We start from the raw sequence: 20,566 nt of genomic DNA, 5'->3' as shown, positions 1-20,566 counted from the left end.
CAGAACCAGTTTCTCAATCTCCCACATTTACTCACCTGCATCAGTTCTGCTGAGCTTAATTTTCATTATAATCCACTGGGTCACCTGTGCTCTGTCAGACTGTTCTCTCTAAGGTTTTGTTTCATTAGAACTTTATTATGGAGCTAATTTTATTTTTTAAAGCCATCAAATTCAAGGCTGAGCTATGAATTTTCCTGTTAAACAGGAAGATATCCCAGGTCTGTGCCGTGATTCAGCAGATTCTGTGTTCTCAGGGCTGTCACCAGATCCATGCTGTCGAATTAAGTAGTATCCTTGACTTCCTTTCCTTTAGCTCCTCTATCTGTAAAATGGAGACAGTGCTAATCTCTCACTTGTGTGGCTCCGTAAGGTTTGTCCAGTGCTTCAAAGATGCCAAAGACAATAAAACTGCCAAGCCTCCTTTCACTAACAGGATTGATGATTTACACCCAAAATGCTCATTTTTGTGCTAAAACAAGATCACCTGAAAGATACTGTGGTTGGAACCATCCCAAGGAAGGGGGAGGAGGAAACCATCTGTTACACAACAGCAGAAATGTTTCAGGGCATTTGCCTGGGAAGCTCTGGGTGACGAGTTTGGAATATGAAGGCTTATTTATATGGATGGAGCTAATTTTCTCTAAGTTATTCATTTTTCACTTAGGGAATTACCTAATCTTACAAGAGACTCTAGGAGGAAAGATTCATTTATTCTCTGTCTCATTCAGCCCCAGGCAAGCCTGGAGATGCTCTGCCTCTTCCAGTTCTGCTTTTTTAACTGATTCTATTAATGGAGCTTAAACATTTTCTTCTTCTGGATAAAAAGGGTTAATCTTTCTCATTCCCACTCACCCTTCTCCTCCTCTTTTTCTGGAGAGTTCTTTTTTTGGCGGCTCTGGCTGTTTCTATCATCTTCTCCCCCTAATCTGCCACTATCTGAAGAATTCATTACATTTCAAATCAGAGGCCTTGCTGCATACATTAGCAGGTTTTAATAGACTTGCCACGACTCAAAAAGGAGGAAAAAAAGAGAGAAGATTTAAAACTCTTGTCTTGCCGAAAGCAGACAGATTGACTCAAAAATGACTCAGTCAATAAAAGATGAGTTTTGAAAAGGCTTCCCTCTGCTCAAAGGGAGCTCGTATTCCAGCGAATTAGGTTTTTCTAAGCCCACTGTCAGAAATTAATAATACATACAGCATGTAAAATGGATTTAGCCCTCTACAGCCTTATACAAACATATCTTTGACTTGCTAAATGTGACACGACTACCAGGATTTTCCAGCCTTTATCCCAGGAGTTTGTCATCTCTCCAGAATGGTGACCTCGGTGGAATTTTTAAGCACATTAAAAAAAATTTGCTAAATGAGATTTTAATTAAGAATATGTGTCTACTTCCCTTACCCTTTTTCCCCACCCAAACCCCTGCTGTCAGAGCATATTATTATTATATGCTGTCAAAATTATTCCAAAGGCTCTGGTTAAAACTCTCAAGCTCTTTGCTTGACTCTTTCAGTAGCCTTCCTTTGAAGAAAGATGCTGAGCCTTCTGCAGAATCTTTAATTTGGGTGTGTTTTATTTCTGCTGCCACAAAAAGGCTTATAGGCCAATAAAATATATCTTTCTTAGGAAAAAAAGAAAGGGCTTCTGTCTTATTAGATCTATCCACAAGTACTGCGTGATTTGAGTTCTTCCCAGACGGTCCTGCTCACCTTGCTTAAGGTAACTCAAATGTGCAGGTGTGAAATCACTCACCACCCCTGTTTGTTCCTCCATCACACTCCCTCAGCTGATAAGAATAAAAAGTGGTATTAATTTTATCCTCCTTGATGATGTGGCTAGATTCAAACTGGCCTTGTTGTAACCACAGAGGGTGTTCTCTTGAGCAGGTTGGTCCATACAGACTTCTGGATGGCTGTGGGCTGACTGCATTTGTCCACCTCAGTTTTCTCATTCTTCCAAATCCCACTATTTAATTATTATATATATATATTTTTTTTTAAGATATCAGGGTGGTTGAATCGGTCTTGAAATCTTTTCTGCATTCTCTCTCTGAAAAATCTTTTTCCTCCACCTTTTTTTTTAATTACTTACTATGAATTACCCTTTAAGCTAACTTTGCAAAGTCACTGCATGTCCTTACTTCCTCATGGATCTATTCTGTCCCCAGCTGTATTATTCTACATATTGGCTGTGGACTTGTGGAATGTCCTGTGTGAAATGTGTTGCAGCAACATGAAGTCTGACTCTGGGCAATATCTCCTAGATGATGCAGAGAAACTTTTAAAAACATCAGTGAAGAAATGAACACACTAAAGTGCTCCATTTTGGACCATTATGTGCTCTATGGATGTTGCTTGGGCTTGAAACAAGCAGAGCTCATAATTTTTTTAATATGTTTATAGGTTCTGTGAAAAGTCTGAGCTTAGAGTTGTTGACAGTATGCACCCGAAAGTGCAGCAATAGTGTGTTCTTCTTTCCCACCATCAAACAGAAGACTTGCTCAGATTTTCTTGTGCTTTTCTGGCTCCAAAGAGATCTCTAATCATGGGTGTTGGTGTTTAGAAGAATTTCCATCAAAGTAACAAGAGGCATTTTTCACAGAGCTGAAGGTAACGAGCTGGTTCAGGACTAGCAAAAGTGTTTCACTGGGTAAGAGATTCCTACTTTTGTCTCCAAGGTCAGACTGTTGCTTTTTTTGTTGGTGGTGGTTTGTTTTTTGGGTTTTTGAATATAAATCTGACATCCCAAGGTTACGATCCCAGGGTTACATCCCTGGTTCCTTGGGTGTGATTTCTGGTCGGAATGTGGAATTAGCAGCTGCTGGAGCATCACTTAATGGGATTTACTCCCCCCTAACTCCCCTAGGCCAGGTTGGATGGGCCCCTGAGCACCCTGATCCAGTGAGTGCCCTCCCTGTGTGGAACAAGATGATCTTTAAGGTCCCTTGCAATCCCAACCATTCTGTGATTCTGTGCAACTGGAAATGGCCTGTCCTCAAAGGACACCCAGGAGAACATCGCCTTCTCCAATGCTGATTTCCCCGAAGAAATCCGTGTGACTGAATCTCTTGGTCTTTCTTGCACAGGCAGGGACCCTACTTATTGATTTCTGTCAAGAGCCATGATAATTGCTTCCTTGGAATTCCACAGGACTTCTGCTCTTGGCCCCACTTCGTTCATGAACATTGGCCAAGCAAATGCTGGGTCTGCGGTTGTATTACAAGATACAACCAGGAGTTACAGAGCAATCCCAGGAAGAGAACACTTGGCTGTCTTGCATTTGTCCAGTCCTTGGTGTTTAAAATGATTGGAAAACCCAAATGTACAAGACCTAGAAATCAGCTGGATTTCTGCAGCTGGAACTGGTGCTGGAGTCATTCTTCCTCAGGGTCTTTTATTATAACATACCAAGCTCCTTCTCAGGATAAGTCTCCAAAGTTAATGTCCTATTATCTCATGTCATAATCAGGAGCTTCTAGTTTTCTTTTGTAGATGTGCTCCTGATGTTGGTGTAGAAATGAACAAAACTGAAAGCAACAAGCATGACTTTAGTTTTGTATTTGTTTCCAGTTCATTTTTTAATCTCTTCCATGTTCTCTTGATTTGAGAAAGTAGTTCTCCTGGTGGATGTTATGTCTCTTGAGCTTCCAGCTGCTTTTCTGGGACATAGCCACCCAATAATCTCCTTGGGAATAATTGCTGGTGTCTTTTCGGATAATTCTTGTGAAAGGTGACAAACTGCTCGCCACAGTGAGATGTTAATAACACAGAGCTGCCCTTTGTTTGAAAGCTGGTGCAGAAATTACCCCATGCAGTTGTTGGAAAATCAGACTTGTGATGGTAAGAAGTGAGGAATGGATCCATTCATTTGCATATAATTCCAGGCCTTTTGTGTCATCTTTTGTGTGAACCATACAATTTCCATTGCAGTGGGGAACGTGTGCTCATAATACAGAGGGACAGGAACATGGGCTCGCTCTCAGCAGGAGTCAGGGTTAAAGACATGTCATCTGCTGAAAAGGAGGAAAACATGGTCTGCAGGAACTACATCGAGAGAAACAGCCATGGATAATTAATGAATCCAAGTTATTACACCAGCTCAGGGGAGACCATGCATCCTGGTGTCCCCTCTGAGTAGGCATCAGAAAAAGGGAGGAATCTGTGTCCTTTTAGGGGTGTATTGAGCTGAACTGTCCCTGCATCTGCCCCGAATCACAACCAAGATTTGCTGCATATTTTTATTGTAATCAGAGGCCCCTTTTACCAGCCAGATCCACTGCAGCTGTCTGAGGTGGACCATCTTTCTCTGTGGCACTGAAATTAAACTCTTAAAAACTCTTTAGTCTGCAGCTGACTAGCATGTTCCCAGTGTAGGTTTCTCAGCTTTTTCATAAAAAGATGATGTTTTTTTGAAAACAGAGGGTGTAGGTGTCTCTGTTCTCTTGTGATTTAGAGTCAGAGAGGTCCATAAGTACTTGTTTTACCTTTTTTGTTCTCCCTTCTCTCTTTCTAGGTAGCTAGGTCTCTCTGAGTAGGCAGTCAGTCCCAATGATGAACTTTACAATTGGAGCCTTAGTGCCCATCTTCCAAAATTTCTAATAAAATTGCATGAATATTTAATACCCAATTATTAAATATTTAAAAATTGAAAACTGAACTGCTTTGGAAGTCGGCACATGATGAATAATTCAGGATCAGGAGAGGAGGCTTGGCATTTGGGCTGAGACAGATGTTACCTTTCCTGTCTCCCTGCCCAGACACGGTGTCCTCCAGCCTTAGCATAGTTTGTGGACATTGCTTGGAGACATCAAGCCTTTACCTCTTGGCCAAGAGCATCAGCACAAGGTTAAGGGAAAAAATAACCTTCCCTCATCCATAGTAACATATCAGACTCCTGCAATGGAAATAAAAGCTCCAGAGGCTGGAATAACGTGATTGAAAGCCTGGTTATCCAGGAGATGGCTCTGTTTCCAAACATCTTTCATGCTCCAGGGAAATAAGTTTTCTTGTCCTTATATCTGTGTCACAATCCTGCAGTTCTGTTGTTTGAAAGTCCTTTCCCCCTCTTGCTCTGCTGCTGCTCCACACTGAACCCATGCTCCGTTCTGCTCCAGCACGAGCATCTTTAAAGGATTGTTTTCATAAAGTGGACACCAGATAATGAAGTAGAACATGAAAAATATGCCAATAAAAACAGGGCAGAACCTGCTATCCCGTGAGAGGAGGTCTGAGGCACTCGGAAGAGTGCTCAGAGGAAACATCTGATGTGATTCTTGAGCAAAGTGCCTTCGGGTCCTGCTGCAGGAGCACAAAGAGCAGGGAGAAGGGTTTGGGAAAGATTTGACTAGTTGGCATCCAGAGAGCTTTCAGGCCAAGGGCAATACATTTGCAGAGCCAACACTTCAAAACATTATTAAGGGGATAAACTGGGGAAAAAAAGGATTGAATAGAAAGAGCGAGCGGAGGCTTTTAAGAGCTTAATTTCCTTTGGAACAGAAGCCCTAAAACAAACCCCACAATCTTCTGCCATTAAAAACACAAGTAAGGTGGCGTGCTGCAGAGCCTTGCCTTTCTCTGTTGCAGTGCCTTTGTGTTCTCCTCCCAGCTGACTGAAGCCTGTGCATTTTCCTGGCTGTGCCCCGCAGGCTGCGCTCAGCGCCCGTGGGGCCATTGGCTGACCTTTCTGAGCCACCCTGCCTTGGGGACAGGGCACAGTGTCACAAAAAAGGGACTTCTGGAGATGGGAATGGGGTTGTAAAGACTATGAAGAAGTCATTATATAGGCAGAAGGGCTTGTTGGCAGCCATGCTCCCAAACAGTCGGGGAGTCTGCAGCATTTAGGGTTTGGTCTGTGCATCCCGAATCAGAACTAAAGGGTATCTGTATGATATCCTGCCCCATCTCAGCATCTGTCTTACACCACAGAGTTACTTGGCAGTGCCTTTAGACATGGGAGGAATCTCTTCAGGCATTTGTTAGTTCTGTATTTTGATTATCTGCCTGCAAAGCTACAAAATTGTTGTGTTGTGAGCACAGATTTTGCAGTGGAGGGAACAGAGGGAGACAAGAAACTGTAAGTAACATAATCTTGGACACTACCACTGAGTCAAAATAGCATTTTCATGAGTCTCAGCATCAGAATTTGAGTATAGAAAGTTCCTTGAGTAAGAGCAGAATGGCTTTGCTCCTAGGAAGGCTTGAAATCATCTTTTGCCAGCGGTGGAAAGCTCCCATTCACAGCTTCGGTGAACATCATCAGCTAATAAACTGTGAAGCACTCTCTAATGCATGATTGAATATTGTCCACCCTGTGCTGTGAATGACTAAAACTCCTTCAAAAAGTCTTCACTGTGAGAGGGAGCAAACATCTATTTCTGGAGCTGTTTTTCTCATTTGGTTTAATAGCAGATGTTGGGCGCTGTTTCGGAGGTTTAAATGTGTCCAGTGTTTTGGGGTAGTACTGATAGTAGTGATGTGCCAATGGAAACAAAATAATGGGCAGAGTGCAGGGGAGGTGATAGACAGAGGATAAATTAATCTATTAAATGCTTCTGCAGACCACCCTAATTAACAATGCATATTATATATGTTAATTATATAGTTCTTAGGATTAATCTTTTCATTAGACACTTGGGTGGTTTCAAAGCACTCTTTTTCTTGGAAGCAGCTTCGTGGAGAAGTGATTCTCCTTCATCTGACAAATGATGTTATGGCCCTGGTTTTTGCTACCTGACTTCCCTGAGCCCATGAAAAGTCCCACTGACTTTTTTTTTTCTTTTTAACTCCAAAATAGATTACCTGGAAAACATGTGGGCTGGAAGAGTTATGCCTGATATTTGCTGGCTAGTTCTAGAAGCAGAAGTTAAGCACTTTCCTGTAAACTGAAGTGACACAGTGTATTTGTGTTTTTAAGGTGAGGCTATTTTTTGCATCCGAAGTTAATGACTTGCTCCAGCTCTGGCTGACATCACTTTGTTCTGAGAAGTGCTGTTGGGCTGTAATTGCCATATGGAAGGGAAATGTGGCTGGAGGACTTTAATCATCGTTTGGGAGGTAGAGGGAGATGTCTTCCTGCCTGGGTCACAATTTATGACCAGTGTGACCACCCTAATTTCCAAACTGTTTGTGCCATATCATGCTAATTGATGAAGTCCATCTTGGGCAATAAATAGTTCTCCTGAGGTTAATTTATCCTGTGTCTGAGGTGTGTGTTGCCATCCCCACTGAGTTCTGTATTGCTGCAAGCAGGCTGCTCACACCATTAAAGCTACAGATTTTAGTGGTACCCGGGGTCTCATCACACAACACTGTGCTGCCTCCACTGAGAACAGCTGCAGGGGTGGCTGAGGAGCTCAGCTGAGCTTCCAAAAGCCCACTTCTTTTCTGCCTGCCCCCACTCCAAAACAGCTCTGCCCACAAGGAGAAGAAGGACAGAGAAAGCTGCAAGCAGTGCCCAGGCTGGGATCCCCTGGGAGAGCCTTTTGCTCAGTGGTGGTTCGTTGGCCAGCTTCAGGTGTCCTGGTGAGTTTTGCACCTTGGTGTTGTAATCTCAGCCTCAGCAAAAGGAGGGAAAGAAAAACACTCTTTACTTGATCCTGATCCGTGTTCTGTGTGTAGGATCTGCCAGAGAGAGTTCATGCTTTTCCACAGCTTCCTCTCTCTGGTCCTCAGTGTCCTGCTGCTCTCACCCTTCCAGTGTCCTCTGCTACTTTCTGCAAGTTGTCTGAGGTTAATTAATTATGGACTTCTTTCCAAGAAGTGGTACCTTTGTAAAGGTATGTGGGTTGTCTGAAACAGGGCCTTCAGTCAACCATCTTCAGTGAAGAGAAATATCTGGGAAATGGTTTTTTAGGGGAGAGTTCTTGGGCAGTGCAAGAGCTGCAGCTGGTCGTGGTGGTGGAGATCTTTACTTGTGCTGTGCTGCCTTTGAAAACTCTCTCCAGAGTTGCTGGAAGGGCAAGCTGGTGGCTGGAGGAGGGGGCTGGGAGATGCATTGAACCATATGGTACATACACGGTTTAAAAATACACCAATGTTGACTGATCAAATAAATACCACTTAGGTTTCAAATTGAGCAGCCAGTGCGGTCTGTTGAATATAAAACTCTTTTTACCTTCAAGAAAAGTTATATTTCATGGCTGTAATGTCACAAATTTCAAGTTTTGCAGAGAGCAGTGTGTGAGGCTGCCAGACTGTAAGGTCGAGTAGGGGTGGAGTGGGGCTGTGCAGTCCCACTCCCCCAGGGCATAAAACACGCCTATAAAATCCAGCAAAGAGAATTTTATTTCTCAAAAGCAATGGTCGTAAACTTGCCTACATCAGAAAATGTTCAGCTCTTCTCCTGCTAGCCTTTATTTAACACGATACAATTTATTTTTATGTTGTGCCCTTCACAGAATATCACAGAACTCTTTTCAGACGCTGCTCCTCATAAACTGAGGCTGGCAAAGAAAATTTCAGCTTGGGGTTTGAGCAGGGGAATGACTGGAAGGGTCCCAGGTGCAGAGAGTCACGTGGGAAGGACAGACCTGCAATGGATGGTGTAATTCAGCATCAGTTGGGGGTGCAGGGGGGTGATTAAGGGGTGCCACTGCATGGCAGCAGCTTCTGTAGATGGGGCAGAATAAAGGTAATTGTGGCCTTGCTGCTTGGAACTGAGAAACCAATGTTCCCTCTTCCCGTTATGGACTTTGTGTGAACAAGGTGGTTCTGGCATCCCTTCTGTGAGCTGGAAACAAAATTTAAGCAATCTCTTGTTTAAATAAAGCATGGTTGGTGATAATGCAGCATCCTCCATAGCACTGCTGGGTGGCATCTGTCTTGAGGCACCCTGGCACGGTCAGCAGGGACAGGAGTTGATGTGTAGATACTTTATCCTGTGTATGTGGAAGTGAGCGACGCCCAAACATGTCACTAAGGGAAGGTAACCTTTAATGGAGTTAGAAAGGACTGCAGGCCTTTCTGAGAGAGATACATATTAGCTGGATTGCTGCTGAATTAATGCAGCTACATGGCTTGTGGCATCTTTGAGGATGGGCAGAACAGATTTGTATTTTCCTGAAAAAGACTAGTGATACGTTTAATTTCATGCCACTTTTGGCATGCTCAGAGCCACATTGTTTCCTCCTCTTTCCCTGGGTATAAGGTTAAGTGTGAATTTGGTTTTCTTTGGTGTAGAGACTGCTATTGTTATTGATTGACCCGGCTGCACTCAGAGCAAGAGCCAAAGCTGTGGTATTTCCAGGCTGCTCTGAACAGTTTCAGATGTAAGGAGTGTCAAAGCAATGGAATAAAAAGCAGTGACATTTTCAATATGAGACCAAAAAAGCCCAACTCATATTTTATTTATTTATCCAAAATAGTTTGAATTATTCATTAAAGTCAATGTAAGTGTGTGAAAATACAAGGTGTTTCAAGAAGCAGTATCATTAGGAGGAATTAATCATTTGGCAATATTAATTCTCTAACAGATTAATGATTTTTTTTTTTTTTTTTTCAGTGAGGATATTTTTTCCACATCAAACTCTTTGGGACAGGCAACTTTTTGTACATACTCTCGGCCTGAATACAAAGGAGATGGGAGAGTATTTCTATATATTTTCCTGTTCTCTCTGTTCTCCTTTATTTTTTTTTTTTCAGGCCAGTAGTTTACCCCCAGCCAAGGCATGGCCTGCCAAACCTCATGCTTATTTTCTCAGTTCTTATTTGTTTCATTAACCTGGAGATGCTTTGGCATCCCTTCTTCAGGATGAAGGGTGTTTGTGGTGTGACTTTCCCCATCCATGGCCTCTGCAACTTCTCTCACCTGTTGTGTGCAAGTTGAACAAGGTCAAACACAGGAACTCAGGCTCTCTAAATACAGAGGTTCTAGATTTCAAATACTGTCTTTTAAAGATGTAATTAAACCTAATTCTCCAGATGGCAGGAAAGATCAGAGTGGATCAAGATGTTCAGTGTTCTGTAGGTGGTAGATAAAAGGGGTGGACACACCAGTGCTGTCACCAGAGCCCTGCTCTGCTACTGCCCCTGACCCATCCCAAAAGGATCTCCTTCTGTTCTGTGGCCTCTGTTGCTGTGCCTTAAGCACTGCTCTGAAACAGCTGAGTTGCACTCTGTGCCAAATGATGACTTTTAAATCAATTTTTCCTGACTGTGCTAGAAATTTGGCGGGAATTAGCGGTATTAGGTGAGGCTTAAGAATTAGCATTGTCACGGCTTTGAATTCAGATGCAGAGCAAACAATGAGCTGCCTCATAGCTTAACATCTTCACTTGATGGGGCACATATTAGAAAGATTAATTACTGTCCCCAAGTCCGTGCATATGCTGCTGTCCTGCTGGCTGGGTGCAGGGAATCTGCAGTGCCGCTTCTGTACTTGGACAGATCCATGGTGCAGAGACGCTCCATAGGTACCCAGTGCCTAAAAATATATATTCTGTGCCATTTTAGACACCTCAAGGATGCCTGAGACATTGGCCTGGGGCTGGCTGATATCACACAGAACCTGCAGGAAATCTCTTTCCTGCAGAAGCATGGTGGAAGGTTACGAAAGACATCTCAAATGGCTTTGTTTGAGCAGTGGGATCCCACCTGACTTTCCTCAAGTCTCAGTTTACCTTCCTATCAAGTTACTCTTCCATGGATCCTGCTCATGATGTGCTTTCTTGGTTGTGTCAGCAGATCCCTCAGTGGAAAGCAGGGGAGCAGTCACAGTGCTGAGTGCTGTCCTGAGTTAAACCAGGAACAGCCCGGGGTTGAATCGCTCCCAGGGGATAAACGCTGCAGGAGGGAGGCACCAGCAGTCGCTGTAGCTGAGCTGCTGAGGGCTGCGGTTTAATTGGGCGTAAAGGAGGAGCAATCTCTGTTTTACAGTCAGGGTTCAATGGGCCTTTCACTGGGGGCAGCTGCACGCTCAGGCACTCCTGTTGTGTCCCTGTGCCTGCTTGGGTTTTTTTCTGCTCTGTCCCTAAGCTAAAGAAGCCCTGCTGGACAAGTGCTGATGGAGTCACAGAAGGGATGACAAGGCTTTATCCCACCCCTGGCTGGCGCTGGCACATTCAGCTGCATCTACATTAGCAGTTCCCGAGTTCAGCACCTTGTGCCAGTGGCTGACACAAGGCATCTCAAACGAGCAGATAAGTTTTTCATGCAGATGAATTCCTCCAGCCAGGACACCAACACTGCCGCAGGCTCTGGAAAGAGGGCCAGGAGGAGCGGCAGGGAGGCAGCAAGGGCACGCAGTCGGGGGTAAAGGCTCCCTGGCACTTCAGTTACACTGGAAAGCCCCAGATTTCTTGCATAAAAAACTGATTGTAGTCAAAGTTTTTACTTTCTCACCCTGAGGGTAGTGGAGGGAAGCAGTTGCCATCACTTAGTTGCTGTTGCAGAGTCAGAGGGTTCTTTAACTAGGCCAGTGCTGTTGGGTGGGGGTGAGGATGCTCGTGGTGGCCACTGGCAGGACCAAGTCTGAGAGACAAAACAGTGGAAAGGCACTAACTCTTCATGAATAACAAAAGCTGTTCAAGGAGTTAATGAATTAGGGTGCCATCCACCTCCAAGGTTATAGAAGTTGGGAAGGCAACCTCTGAGATGCGGTAGGAAGAGGCAGATTTACTTTTCCAAGGCTAGGCTGCATTTATTAGGGAAAAAAATATTGCTGTTGGACATGGGCAATATATTAAAGGCAGTGCTGTCTCTGACAGTGACGAAATGTTATTTACCACTGCAGTGTGGTCACTGAATTTTTACTTTCATATATAGGATTTTGTCCTTAACAGTTGCCTAGCTGAATGAAAACAAAGAATATCTAGGTCAGAGCCACCCGTTTACCTCCCAGCTTCAGAGACTGATTACTTGATTAATCAAAGACCAGACCCAGCTGAGATGATGGGGAAAGGGTTGTCACAATCCTGAGAAGGGCTGAGTTAATCACACATTGATGAGCTGCTGTGACTGGGAAGGTGGTTGGTCAGGCAGAGCCTTTTTGAGCACATGAGAAGGGACTGTGTGTAAGACACAACCCTTTAGGCCATTAAGAGTGGTTTGGATATTCTCTACTTACTTTACATCCCCCTACAATTGGGGGTTCCCTGTATAGCAGGGTTTTAATGAACCAGCTGGTGATGTTCCCCACAACTGGCTTGCTCCCCTTCATAAAGCAAGATGCGGCTGTGGGGAGGCCCGGAGTAAAGGCAGTCATTGCTTGTACACCACCACAAGCTGCTCAGGAAGGTGGAGCTCAATTAGCTGAAGGTAAGGAGCTGGCCAGGGTTAATTCTCCCTGTGTGGATGCTCTCACTCAGAAGTAAAGGGACATGCAATTCTCTTCAACCATTAAAGAGTTCCTGTCCTTGCCTGGGGATTAAACTGAGTTGAATTAAGGCCAAAGTACTTCTGGTCAAGGGCATCCTCAGTGGCATTTGGGGCACTTTAACTTAACACACTGAATGGTCCTTTTGTCCCACCTAGAGTGCCTAACTAAAGCAGGAGAGGTGTGACTGGCATTCTCTGGGTGTGTCAGCAGCTGCTCAGAGGTGAATCACTGGCAAGTCCATGGCCTTGCAGTTTCCATCCTACATCCTCCCTGCACTGTGCCTGGGAGGCCAATGGAAACACTTTCCAGCAAATACTCAAGCAAAAAAATTTCCAGCTCACTTGGGAAGCAATAATGTTTTAGTATGGGCTCTATAAACCCAGCCAAAAACATTCCTCATATTCCAGCAGTCACCTTGCACTGAAGTTCCTGCTGTCCTAGTGCTGGACCTGAACTAGCTAAACTCAAGACATATGGGCTACAAATGCTGCAATTATGTCCCTGATCACAGCATAAAGCCTTAAACCTCAGAATGACAAAGAGGTATTCGACTGAGGAAGTCTATTTGTTTGCTGTTAGAGTCAGGATTTTTCCTAACCCTGGACTGCAGTGTTGATAAAAGAGGCTGACTTGAGAGACATCTCTAGTGTATATTAGAGTAAAGCCAATCTCTGTAATTAATGGGATGATAAACTGAGGTTTAATTACTCAGAAGGCACCTTGGGTGAAAGATTCATGGTAATTGTTGTGTATCCTCTTGAAGGATTCACAGTACTGGCAGCTCCCTTTGTAGCAATAAAACACAGGGTGAGTGGCAGGCAGTCTCCCAGGACCTCTCTGATAGGGACTAGTCCAGTTAAGGTAGCAAATGCAAAGAGGCATTGGTGCTCTCTGGGCTTTTAATCACAATAAAAGCCCCTTCCCAAACCTTGAGGGACTCCTAAGCAGTGTGTCAATTTGAGATCAAAGCACTTACCTCAAATCTCCTCCATTGGAGGAGATTTCCCTTGTAGGCAGCTTCCTCCTGATGCAACCATGCGGAGGCGTATTTTGGACCGTTTTTCCACTTTATTGCTTTGTGTAGAGGAGCACCCTTCTCTTGGGTTGAGTGTAGAAAACAAGATGTGTGCATGTAGGGAAATGGATGTTATAGCTTTGAATTTTGGTAATATGTTGTTAAAAGACTGGCTGAGCAAAAGGAAAATCCATCCCACCAAGACATGTCTGCTTTCCTTATTCCCCAGTTTGCTATCTTTTAGTCTGCTGGGGCCAGGAGGAGAGGCATCCAGCTTGCTTGTTTCTTTACTCTGCCTGCTTAATTCACTTTTTAATTAACCTTTTGAATTCACTCAGTCTGGCCAGCATTGTAAGTACAGCACAAGGGCTCTGTGCCGGTGCCATATAAGAAAGTACCCATTTTCTTCCCTTACCCAGAGCTGAAGAAGCAAGTGGAAAGTGCAGAACTGAAAAACCAGCGCCTGAAAGAAGTTTTCCAGACCAAGATCCAGGAGTTCCGCAAGGTGTGTTACACACTCACAGGGTACCAGATCGACATCACCACGGAGAACCAGTACCGGCTCAGCTCCATGTACGCCGAGCACCAGGGGGACTGCCTGCTTTTCAAGGTAGGTCTGTGCACCCCTGGCTGCACCTGCTTCTTTGGGGTTCATGGTTTTCAATGTGCCAGGGTGTATTTTCTCTTTCTCAGGAATTAGACTGGAAAATCACTGCCCCCTGCTACGTGGCAGAGTGTCCCTCGTGAGGGAAGTAAAGATCCTTTCTTCTGTTAAAAAGTAGGAGGTTTGACATCTGGTCTCCCACTTATATATCAAAGTCTGGAGTAAAGAGAAGAGGCTATATATGCGTAATACCTCAGGCATCTGGCCTGGCACTTCACCTTTTTATATTATCAGTTATATGCCGCAGTAATAAAACCTTATGTAACCATCAAGGCTCATCATTACTTCACTATGAGATATATGTCCCTATGTTTTTTTACCATCCTCTAGCTTGTCTGCATGTCATCATCTTGTCTTTATGTAAATTGGAATCCCTTTTGAGCAGCAACTCATCCTGGTGTGTGTGAAGTGCCATTTATGTGAACAGCACAGATGAGTAGCAATAACAGTCTGTCTTCTGTCTGTCGGGTGCTGTTCTGGTCTGGCTGGGTGGGCTGTGAGGTTGTGGCTTGATAGAGGGGCTGTTTTTCTGCTGTGTTGCCTTCCAGCTGGCAAACTTGGGCTGATGCATTAGAGAGCTGAGGTGTGACATTAGAAGTCACCAAGCTGTTAAGTCCTGTCTTTACGATGGTTCAAGTGCCAACAGCCCAAGTTTACAGGTCACTGGGAGAACTTTCTTCTTCTCCATGGTAAACACAACAGCACTTCAAATCATACCTGCCTCCCACTGATCCTCCCTAGGGCAAATCTCCTTTTTGAAAGGTTTTGGAGTTGTTCAGTACAGGAGGGAACTCTACAAGCAGGAAGTGGGGAAGTTCTGTTTCTGCAGACCTACAGCTGTGTGCCACACGTGGATGGCTGCAAGATTGTTTCTCTCCATACTAGGACAAACATTTTCCTGTTCTGCAACTTTAGAGCCTCAGGAAAAAAAAATAAAACAACTAAAACCCAACAAATAAAGCAAGCGAGGGTGTGTATAAGACAGCACGTAGGATCTTTGGTAAAACTAGGAAAATATCCCCAAAACAGTCATATTGCTTGGCCTTAGGAGAGTTCTGGACTACCTGAGACACATGGCAGCAACAAAGGAAAGCTCAGTGCCCAGGGAAGAGAATAATTCTATTGGTTTTAAGGTGCTGCCATTGAATCCCAAAAGCAGTGCTCTGTTGAGATGGTGCAGTGCTGCTCTAACACCTCCAGAGACCTCTGCTCACACCTGTAGTGGTAAATATTTAGTGTATGATACTTCAGCAGGCTCCTGGAGATGTCTGTTGGATGCCATGGCCAGACAAGTTGCAGTTTTTTCTGCACCACAGGAGAGTTGCCATGCCTGGAGAAAGTTAAGAAAATGTGAGAAAATTGTATGTTGGCCACATGAACCAGAACTGGTTGGCAGCTCAGGAGCTTCTCTCCAATAGGAGCAAACCCTCCTTCATGAAATGGCAATATAAATAACTTATATGCAGGAGAGGGGATAATAAAGTACCGAGAGAGATTTCTCTCTGTACACATTCTTCCCGCTTTCTCTTCTTCCCTCGAGTGTTTATTCCCAAGTATGTTCCGAGGAGGGAAGTGAGTGTCACCAGGTAGAGAAGATCTTGCATTTCCTAGAGCCAAGGGCGGGTCATTTATTGATTCTTGGAATTCCTCAGCCTCCCTGACCTCACCACCTCTCCGGACAAGAGGAGCAGATTTGCAAATTAGAACATGAACAAGAAAATTTCCGTCTCTTTCTCCCTGTTCAGCAGATCGCAGACAATTCCCACCGACTGCAGCTTTGAATAGTAGTAGAATATAAACAACAAATTATTTCCTTGCTGAGTCCAGGCAGCTGGTTCTCATGTATGTTTGAAGGCTTGAATCCTGACTACAGCTTCCAGCAGGGTTGTGCGTTTATGCTGTGGAATTTCTGAGCCGTAGCAGACTGTGGGTGTTTGTGTGCATTTCATTAACCCAGAGAGGTCACAAAGCGTGGATGCTATTTGTATTTATTCTATTCAAGCAGTTTATGGAACAGGGTCTATATAATTAAACCAGAGAAGTCCCTTGGCACTTTACAGCCGAACTACAGAAGCTTGTAAACTTTAAAAGCATATTTCAGTAGCACTGCTGGTGGCATTTAATTTTAAGTGAGGGATGCAGGAGGAGCTCCTGTAATGTAACCCCTTCAAAGCTAAATGAAGATGAAAGATATGCTTGGTTTTCCTGGCCAAGGTGTGCTGTTACTCTAGTGGAGCTTATTATCTACCTGCTGTATGTGTCCAGCCAGTTTGCATTAATTTGGATTACAGCTCCAGTGAAAGGGTTAATCACAGTGCTGTGCTGGGAATGTCAATGACTGCATCCATAAATGAGCACTGAATTCCAATGAAACCATGCCAGTATTTATTGGTGATCCCTATCAGTGCAACAGATGAGCTCATCAGCTTGAAGGATGTTCCAGTGATTTTCATCCCCTCTGTGAGTGCGTGGGCAGAAAGGCACATCTCAGGCTTCACAGCGCGCTCCCGCTTGTTTGCTCCTTTTTATTGTTTCAATTAAACGCTGTGGAAAGCACTGTTACAGATTCCTCACCAGGAGTTTAGACTCTGACGATTTTTTTTGTGGGCTGTAATGCACTGTACCTCCTGGGGCACTTGACAGGTTCGTATTCCATTCCCATTGCTGCTCCATTAGATGTGTCCAGCCACGGCACAGATTTTGTGTTTTCTGTGGTGTTTCACTGGTGTGTCTAGACCAGCCCACCCATCAGATATCCAGGAACTGCATCGACTGCCTTTGTAACAAGCCATTAAAGATATCTGTTAGAACAAACAAGCATTGCAGGGGAGCCTCCAGATCAGCTTATCCGGCTCGGAATGAGGCGGTGGCAAATCAGGCTGTCATTGCCTGGCCAGGTGTACATTGTGCTGTTTATCCTTGTCTCTGGCTGGGTCCTGAATGGGAGTAAGGAAATGAGGTCTTTAGAAAGGCAATGACAATTGTTTCAGACGAAGAAAGTCCTTCAGTAAACAGAAAGACTGGTCAAATTTGAAGAGGAGATGATTTGGAAACACTTGTGCAAATGAACAAACAGTGGAAAGAAATTAAATCGCAGGCTTTTGTCTTTCTGTGTGCCTAAGGACACAGTCCCAGCCAAAGCATTTGAAGTCAATCAATTTTAAAGGAAAAGAGTATAAATCCTTTTATTTGATAGACCCTATGGCTTCAGGGAACTACTGAGAGCAGGAGGCCAGTGCATTTTCTAAAATGCTAAGATCTCTTTGTGGACAAATTCTAATATTTAGTTTTATGTTAAATATGTACATTTACCTGAAGCAGGGACATTCACAGCTCTCTGCTTGGAGGGGTAAAGGCAACTCCTTACTATAGAGGTTAGGAAGAGAATTCCCCTTCGTTCTGCTTATTTTTTGGCTTGGGTGTACAAATGGTTTTGCTGCTGCTGTGCTTGGCAACATTCAACTTCATTCTGTGGAAATGGGAGTGAAGACCTGAGTAAAGAAGAGGGAGTAATCTGTTCTTGATTATCCTCAGTGCTCAGGTAAACTGTTTGCAATGTTTCAACGTGAATGTGGGGCTGGTCACTTCTAAAGGATCCTGGGCTGAACAGGTCATGGATCTGATCCTATGTAATTGTCAATGTTTGCAATCTTCCTGGTGTCAGATTCCTCTACTTTCTTAGAAAGGAGTGCTCAGATTTCTTGATAATTCATGCTTAAGTTATTTGGGTCTAAATTGGTTGGGAAGGAAGTTAAACCAGACAAACTCTTTCCAGTGTCACAGTGGTGTTACGTGTCTGAGCTCATAAACAATCCTGGCCAAAGGCTGCCTTTAGACAGATATTTTCTATATCCTCAGAGCTTAGTCCTGCAGAGTACAGAATTCTCTGTGCTTCCAGGTCTCACCTGTGTTATTATTTTCTGTCAAAATTATCAAATGAAAACCCAAACACCAGCAGTAGTTCATTGAAGAGCATCCTCAGGTTGATAGGCTGTATTCCTTGAGAGAGAATACCCGAGATACCAGACAGCAAACAAAACCAGAAACATCTTGACATAGCTTGAGAACGTGGCCAGCTCCAGGGCTGGCACTTCTTGCTGCAAAATAAAACCTTTATTGGTGTCCTGTTGGATTGGTAATACGCTCACAGAATCAAATAAAATCAACAGCTTTTCTACAGCCTGATAAATTAAAAAGCTGTGCAAAGCTGGTGTGCACACACCGTCCTTGCACACCTCTTTAAGGAGTTAAATGCAGAATTAGTTTGCAGATCTGTGAGGGGAAACTATAACTATCAAACTTTGGGGCCACCTGAAAATGAACACTTGCTTCTGATGTCAATCACTGTAGATGCATAGGAGTGTAAAAAAGGAGAATGGGGTATTTTTTTCCTTTATATGGAAGGGTATGGTGGAAGGGCAGACACCACCTTTAACCAGCTGGGTCCTCCTTTGCTTGCCCGATGGCTTGGGCAGCTCGCTGACCTCTTGCTTCTGTATTGACCAGGTGTGTGAAACACAGTAGGGCAGCAGTGTGCACAAGATGTATTAGTTTAATTCTCTTTTCTTCAGGAGGGAAATGAGGCTGGATTGAACAAGAAAGAACTTGGGGGCTGTTTTTCAAAATCAAGGTGATGCTGACAAACTGCTGCCTGAAAGGGGGAAGCAAAACTCGTGTGGTTAAACGTGCAGAGAGAGTTTGTTCTGCTGAGATTCCAGCATAGTCTGAGAACAGGTTGGGCCGGGGCACACTTGTGAATCATGTACACCTCAGAATAAGCAGGATGGTTAATGCAGGGATTACTTTTATTCTCCTGAGTGCTCTTGTTTCATCTTGAAGCTGACAGCACTGTTGGGAGCTGTGGTTCTTGAGTCCACATTCTTGGCATACCTGCAGTTTCAGATATTCCTCCTTGAACATAGCAGAGTGTCTTGGAGAAGTCTGTTGTAGCTGTTTGTTTCTTTTCGTATCTCTATCTTCTCCTCTCTCCTCCTCTTCACCCTTGATGAGTCTCAAGGGGGGAAGGAAATCACAGTTTTGATGGAGAGCTATTCTTCCAGCCACCGTCTCGCACTCTTGTACACACAATCAAAACTAACAATGGGGCTCATCGGTGGAGCAGGCCAAGCAGCAAGAGATTGATTAGGGACTGTAGGCCTCTCTTAACTCCTCATTCTTGTTAATTACAGGTTATTTAATCTTCATATTTTGATTTCAATTTGCCTGTGTGGTTGTTGGAGACTTGATTTCAGCTCAGCTCTGAGGGTGCCTGCCATCGCTGTGCCTTCCTGCTGGATGATTGCTGGGATTCCTGGGAGGGTCAGCAAGCACCCATCTTGGGTTGCACTAATCAGCAGCCTCTAAAAGGAGCTGCTGAGCAACCTCTGGTGTTACAGCATCAAATCCTGTGTTTAAACTTCCCACTCATTATTTTCTTTCAGATATTGTAGCAGCCTGTTTTGTGTTAGGACCTAACTTTAATTCTTGCTACTGTCTTCAAATTGCTCTTCTTCATGCTTTTTTTCCTTCCTTGCACAGTTTCTCTCTTACTGTATATGCCTCCCTGAACAACTGCCTATTCCCTAGTGCACATTAGGGCTTTTTCCTTCTCTGTTTTTAATGAAGCCAGTCACCTCGAGTATAGTGGAAAAATCTAACAGAAGGTTTTCTTTTGACTGCAGATTTTCTGAGCAAAGGCCTGAGGAGGCTGGGCTGAAGCCTTCTTCCAACTGAACAAAGGGAATGCTCTTTGTCAGCCTCTCTTTCCCACCTGTACAAGGTGGACGATGCTCCTGCCAATGTCACTGGACTGTTGTGAGGGTAAATGGACGGTGCTGGTGGGGAGCATAGAGCACCTTTGGGCTGGGGAATACCCTCCCCTGTTACCTGCCAGGCTGGCACAGTACCCATTTCCAGTGTGTTGGCACCACTTGCTCCTCTTCCTGCCATGCCTGAGTCTGCCAAGGTAAACCCAGGCATGGAGGTAGTTAATGCTGATGATGTTGGAGCATGACAGTGACAGACTCTTTCCTGACGAGCAGAATGGTGCATGTGAGGCTTTCTGAAAGGTCAGAGGTTTGTCTTGCTGGTGGGTGCATCCTCTCTGTTGGAGTGACTGATGTGTTACCTGGTGAGGCAGATACAAAACCTGTCACTTCACAAAAGCAGGCCTGATTTGGGACAGGAAACATGAGGCTGGCTCTCAGCTGCCATCTGAGCTTCAGGTTGTCTCTCTGCAATTCCCTGCTTGTTTTGTAATCATCAGCTGCTGACCACCAAGTTGTTTTTGTACTTTCCCTTCCTTTTGCTCCTTCATTCCTCAAGGACACAGCAGTGCCACTGCAGTATTCCCAGGTTTCCCTCCCCACAGCACCCTCCTTGCGCTGGCATGAGCTCTGCCTCTCCGTCTGTACTTCCTTTGGCAAAGGAGCAGGGCACTGAAAAAAGGCAGCTTTGGAATTATCCACACAAATTCTTCACCTGACTTCAGCCCCCATCACTGTCAGAACTGCTGATCGCCTCATCCAGGCTGTGACAGGCATCAGCCATCCCAGCTGAAGGACCTCACCATC

At 44.4% G+C, this 20,566-nt stretch overlaps 1 protein-coding gene across 3 annotated transcripts in view; it reads left to right on the top strand.

Annotated features, from left to right (window-relative positions):
- Positions 1-20,566, top strand: part of MAD1L1 (mitotic arrest deficient 1 like 1) — a 348,979-nt gene that overhangs the window by 244,735 nt on the left and 83,678 nt on the right. For all 3 annotated transcript variants that reach the window (XM_032126012.1, XM_032126014.1, XM_032126013.1), the window contains one exon: positions 13,750-13,940. In XM_032126012.1, coding sequence (XP_031981903.1) covers positions 13,750-13,940 — 191 coding nt within the window. The remainder of the gene's footprint in view (positions 1-13,749; positions 13,941-20,566) is intronic.

This window comes from Corvus moneduloides, chromosome 16 (genome assembly GCF_009650955.1).
Source record: "Corvus moneduloides isolate bCorMon1 chromosome 16, bCorMon1.pri, whole genome shotgun sequence".
Lineage (NCBI taxonomy): Eukaryota > Metazoa > Chordata > Aves > Passeriformes > Corvidae > Corvus > Corvus moneduloides.
Note: the sequence above shows the minus strand (reverse complement) of the source record. Positions and strands in the feature narration are given on the sequence as shown.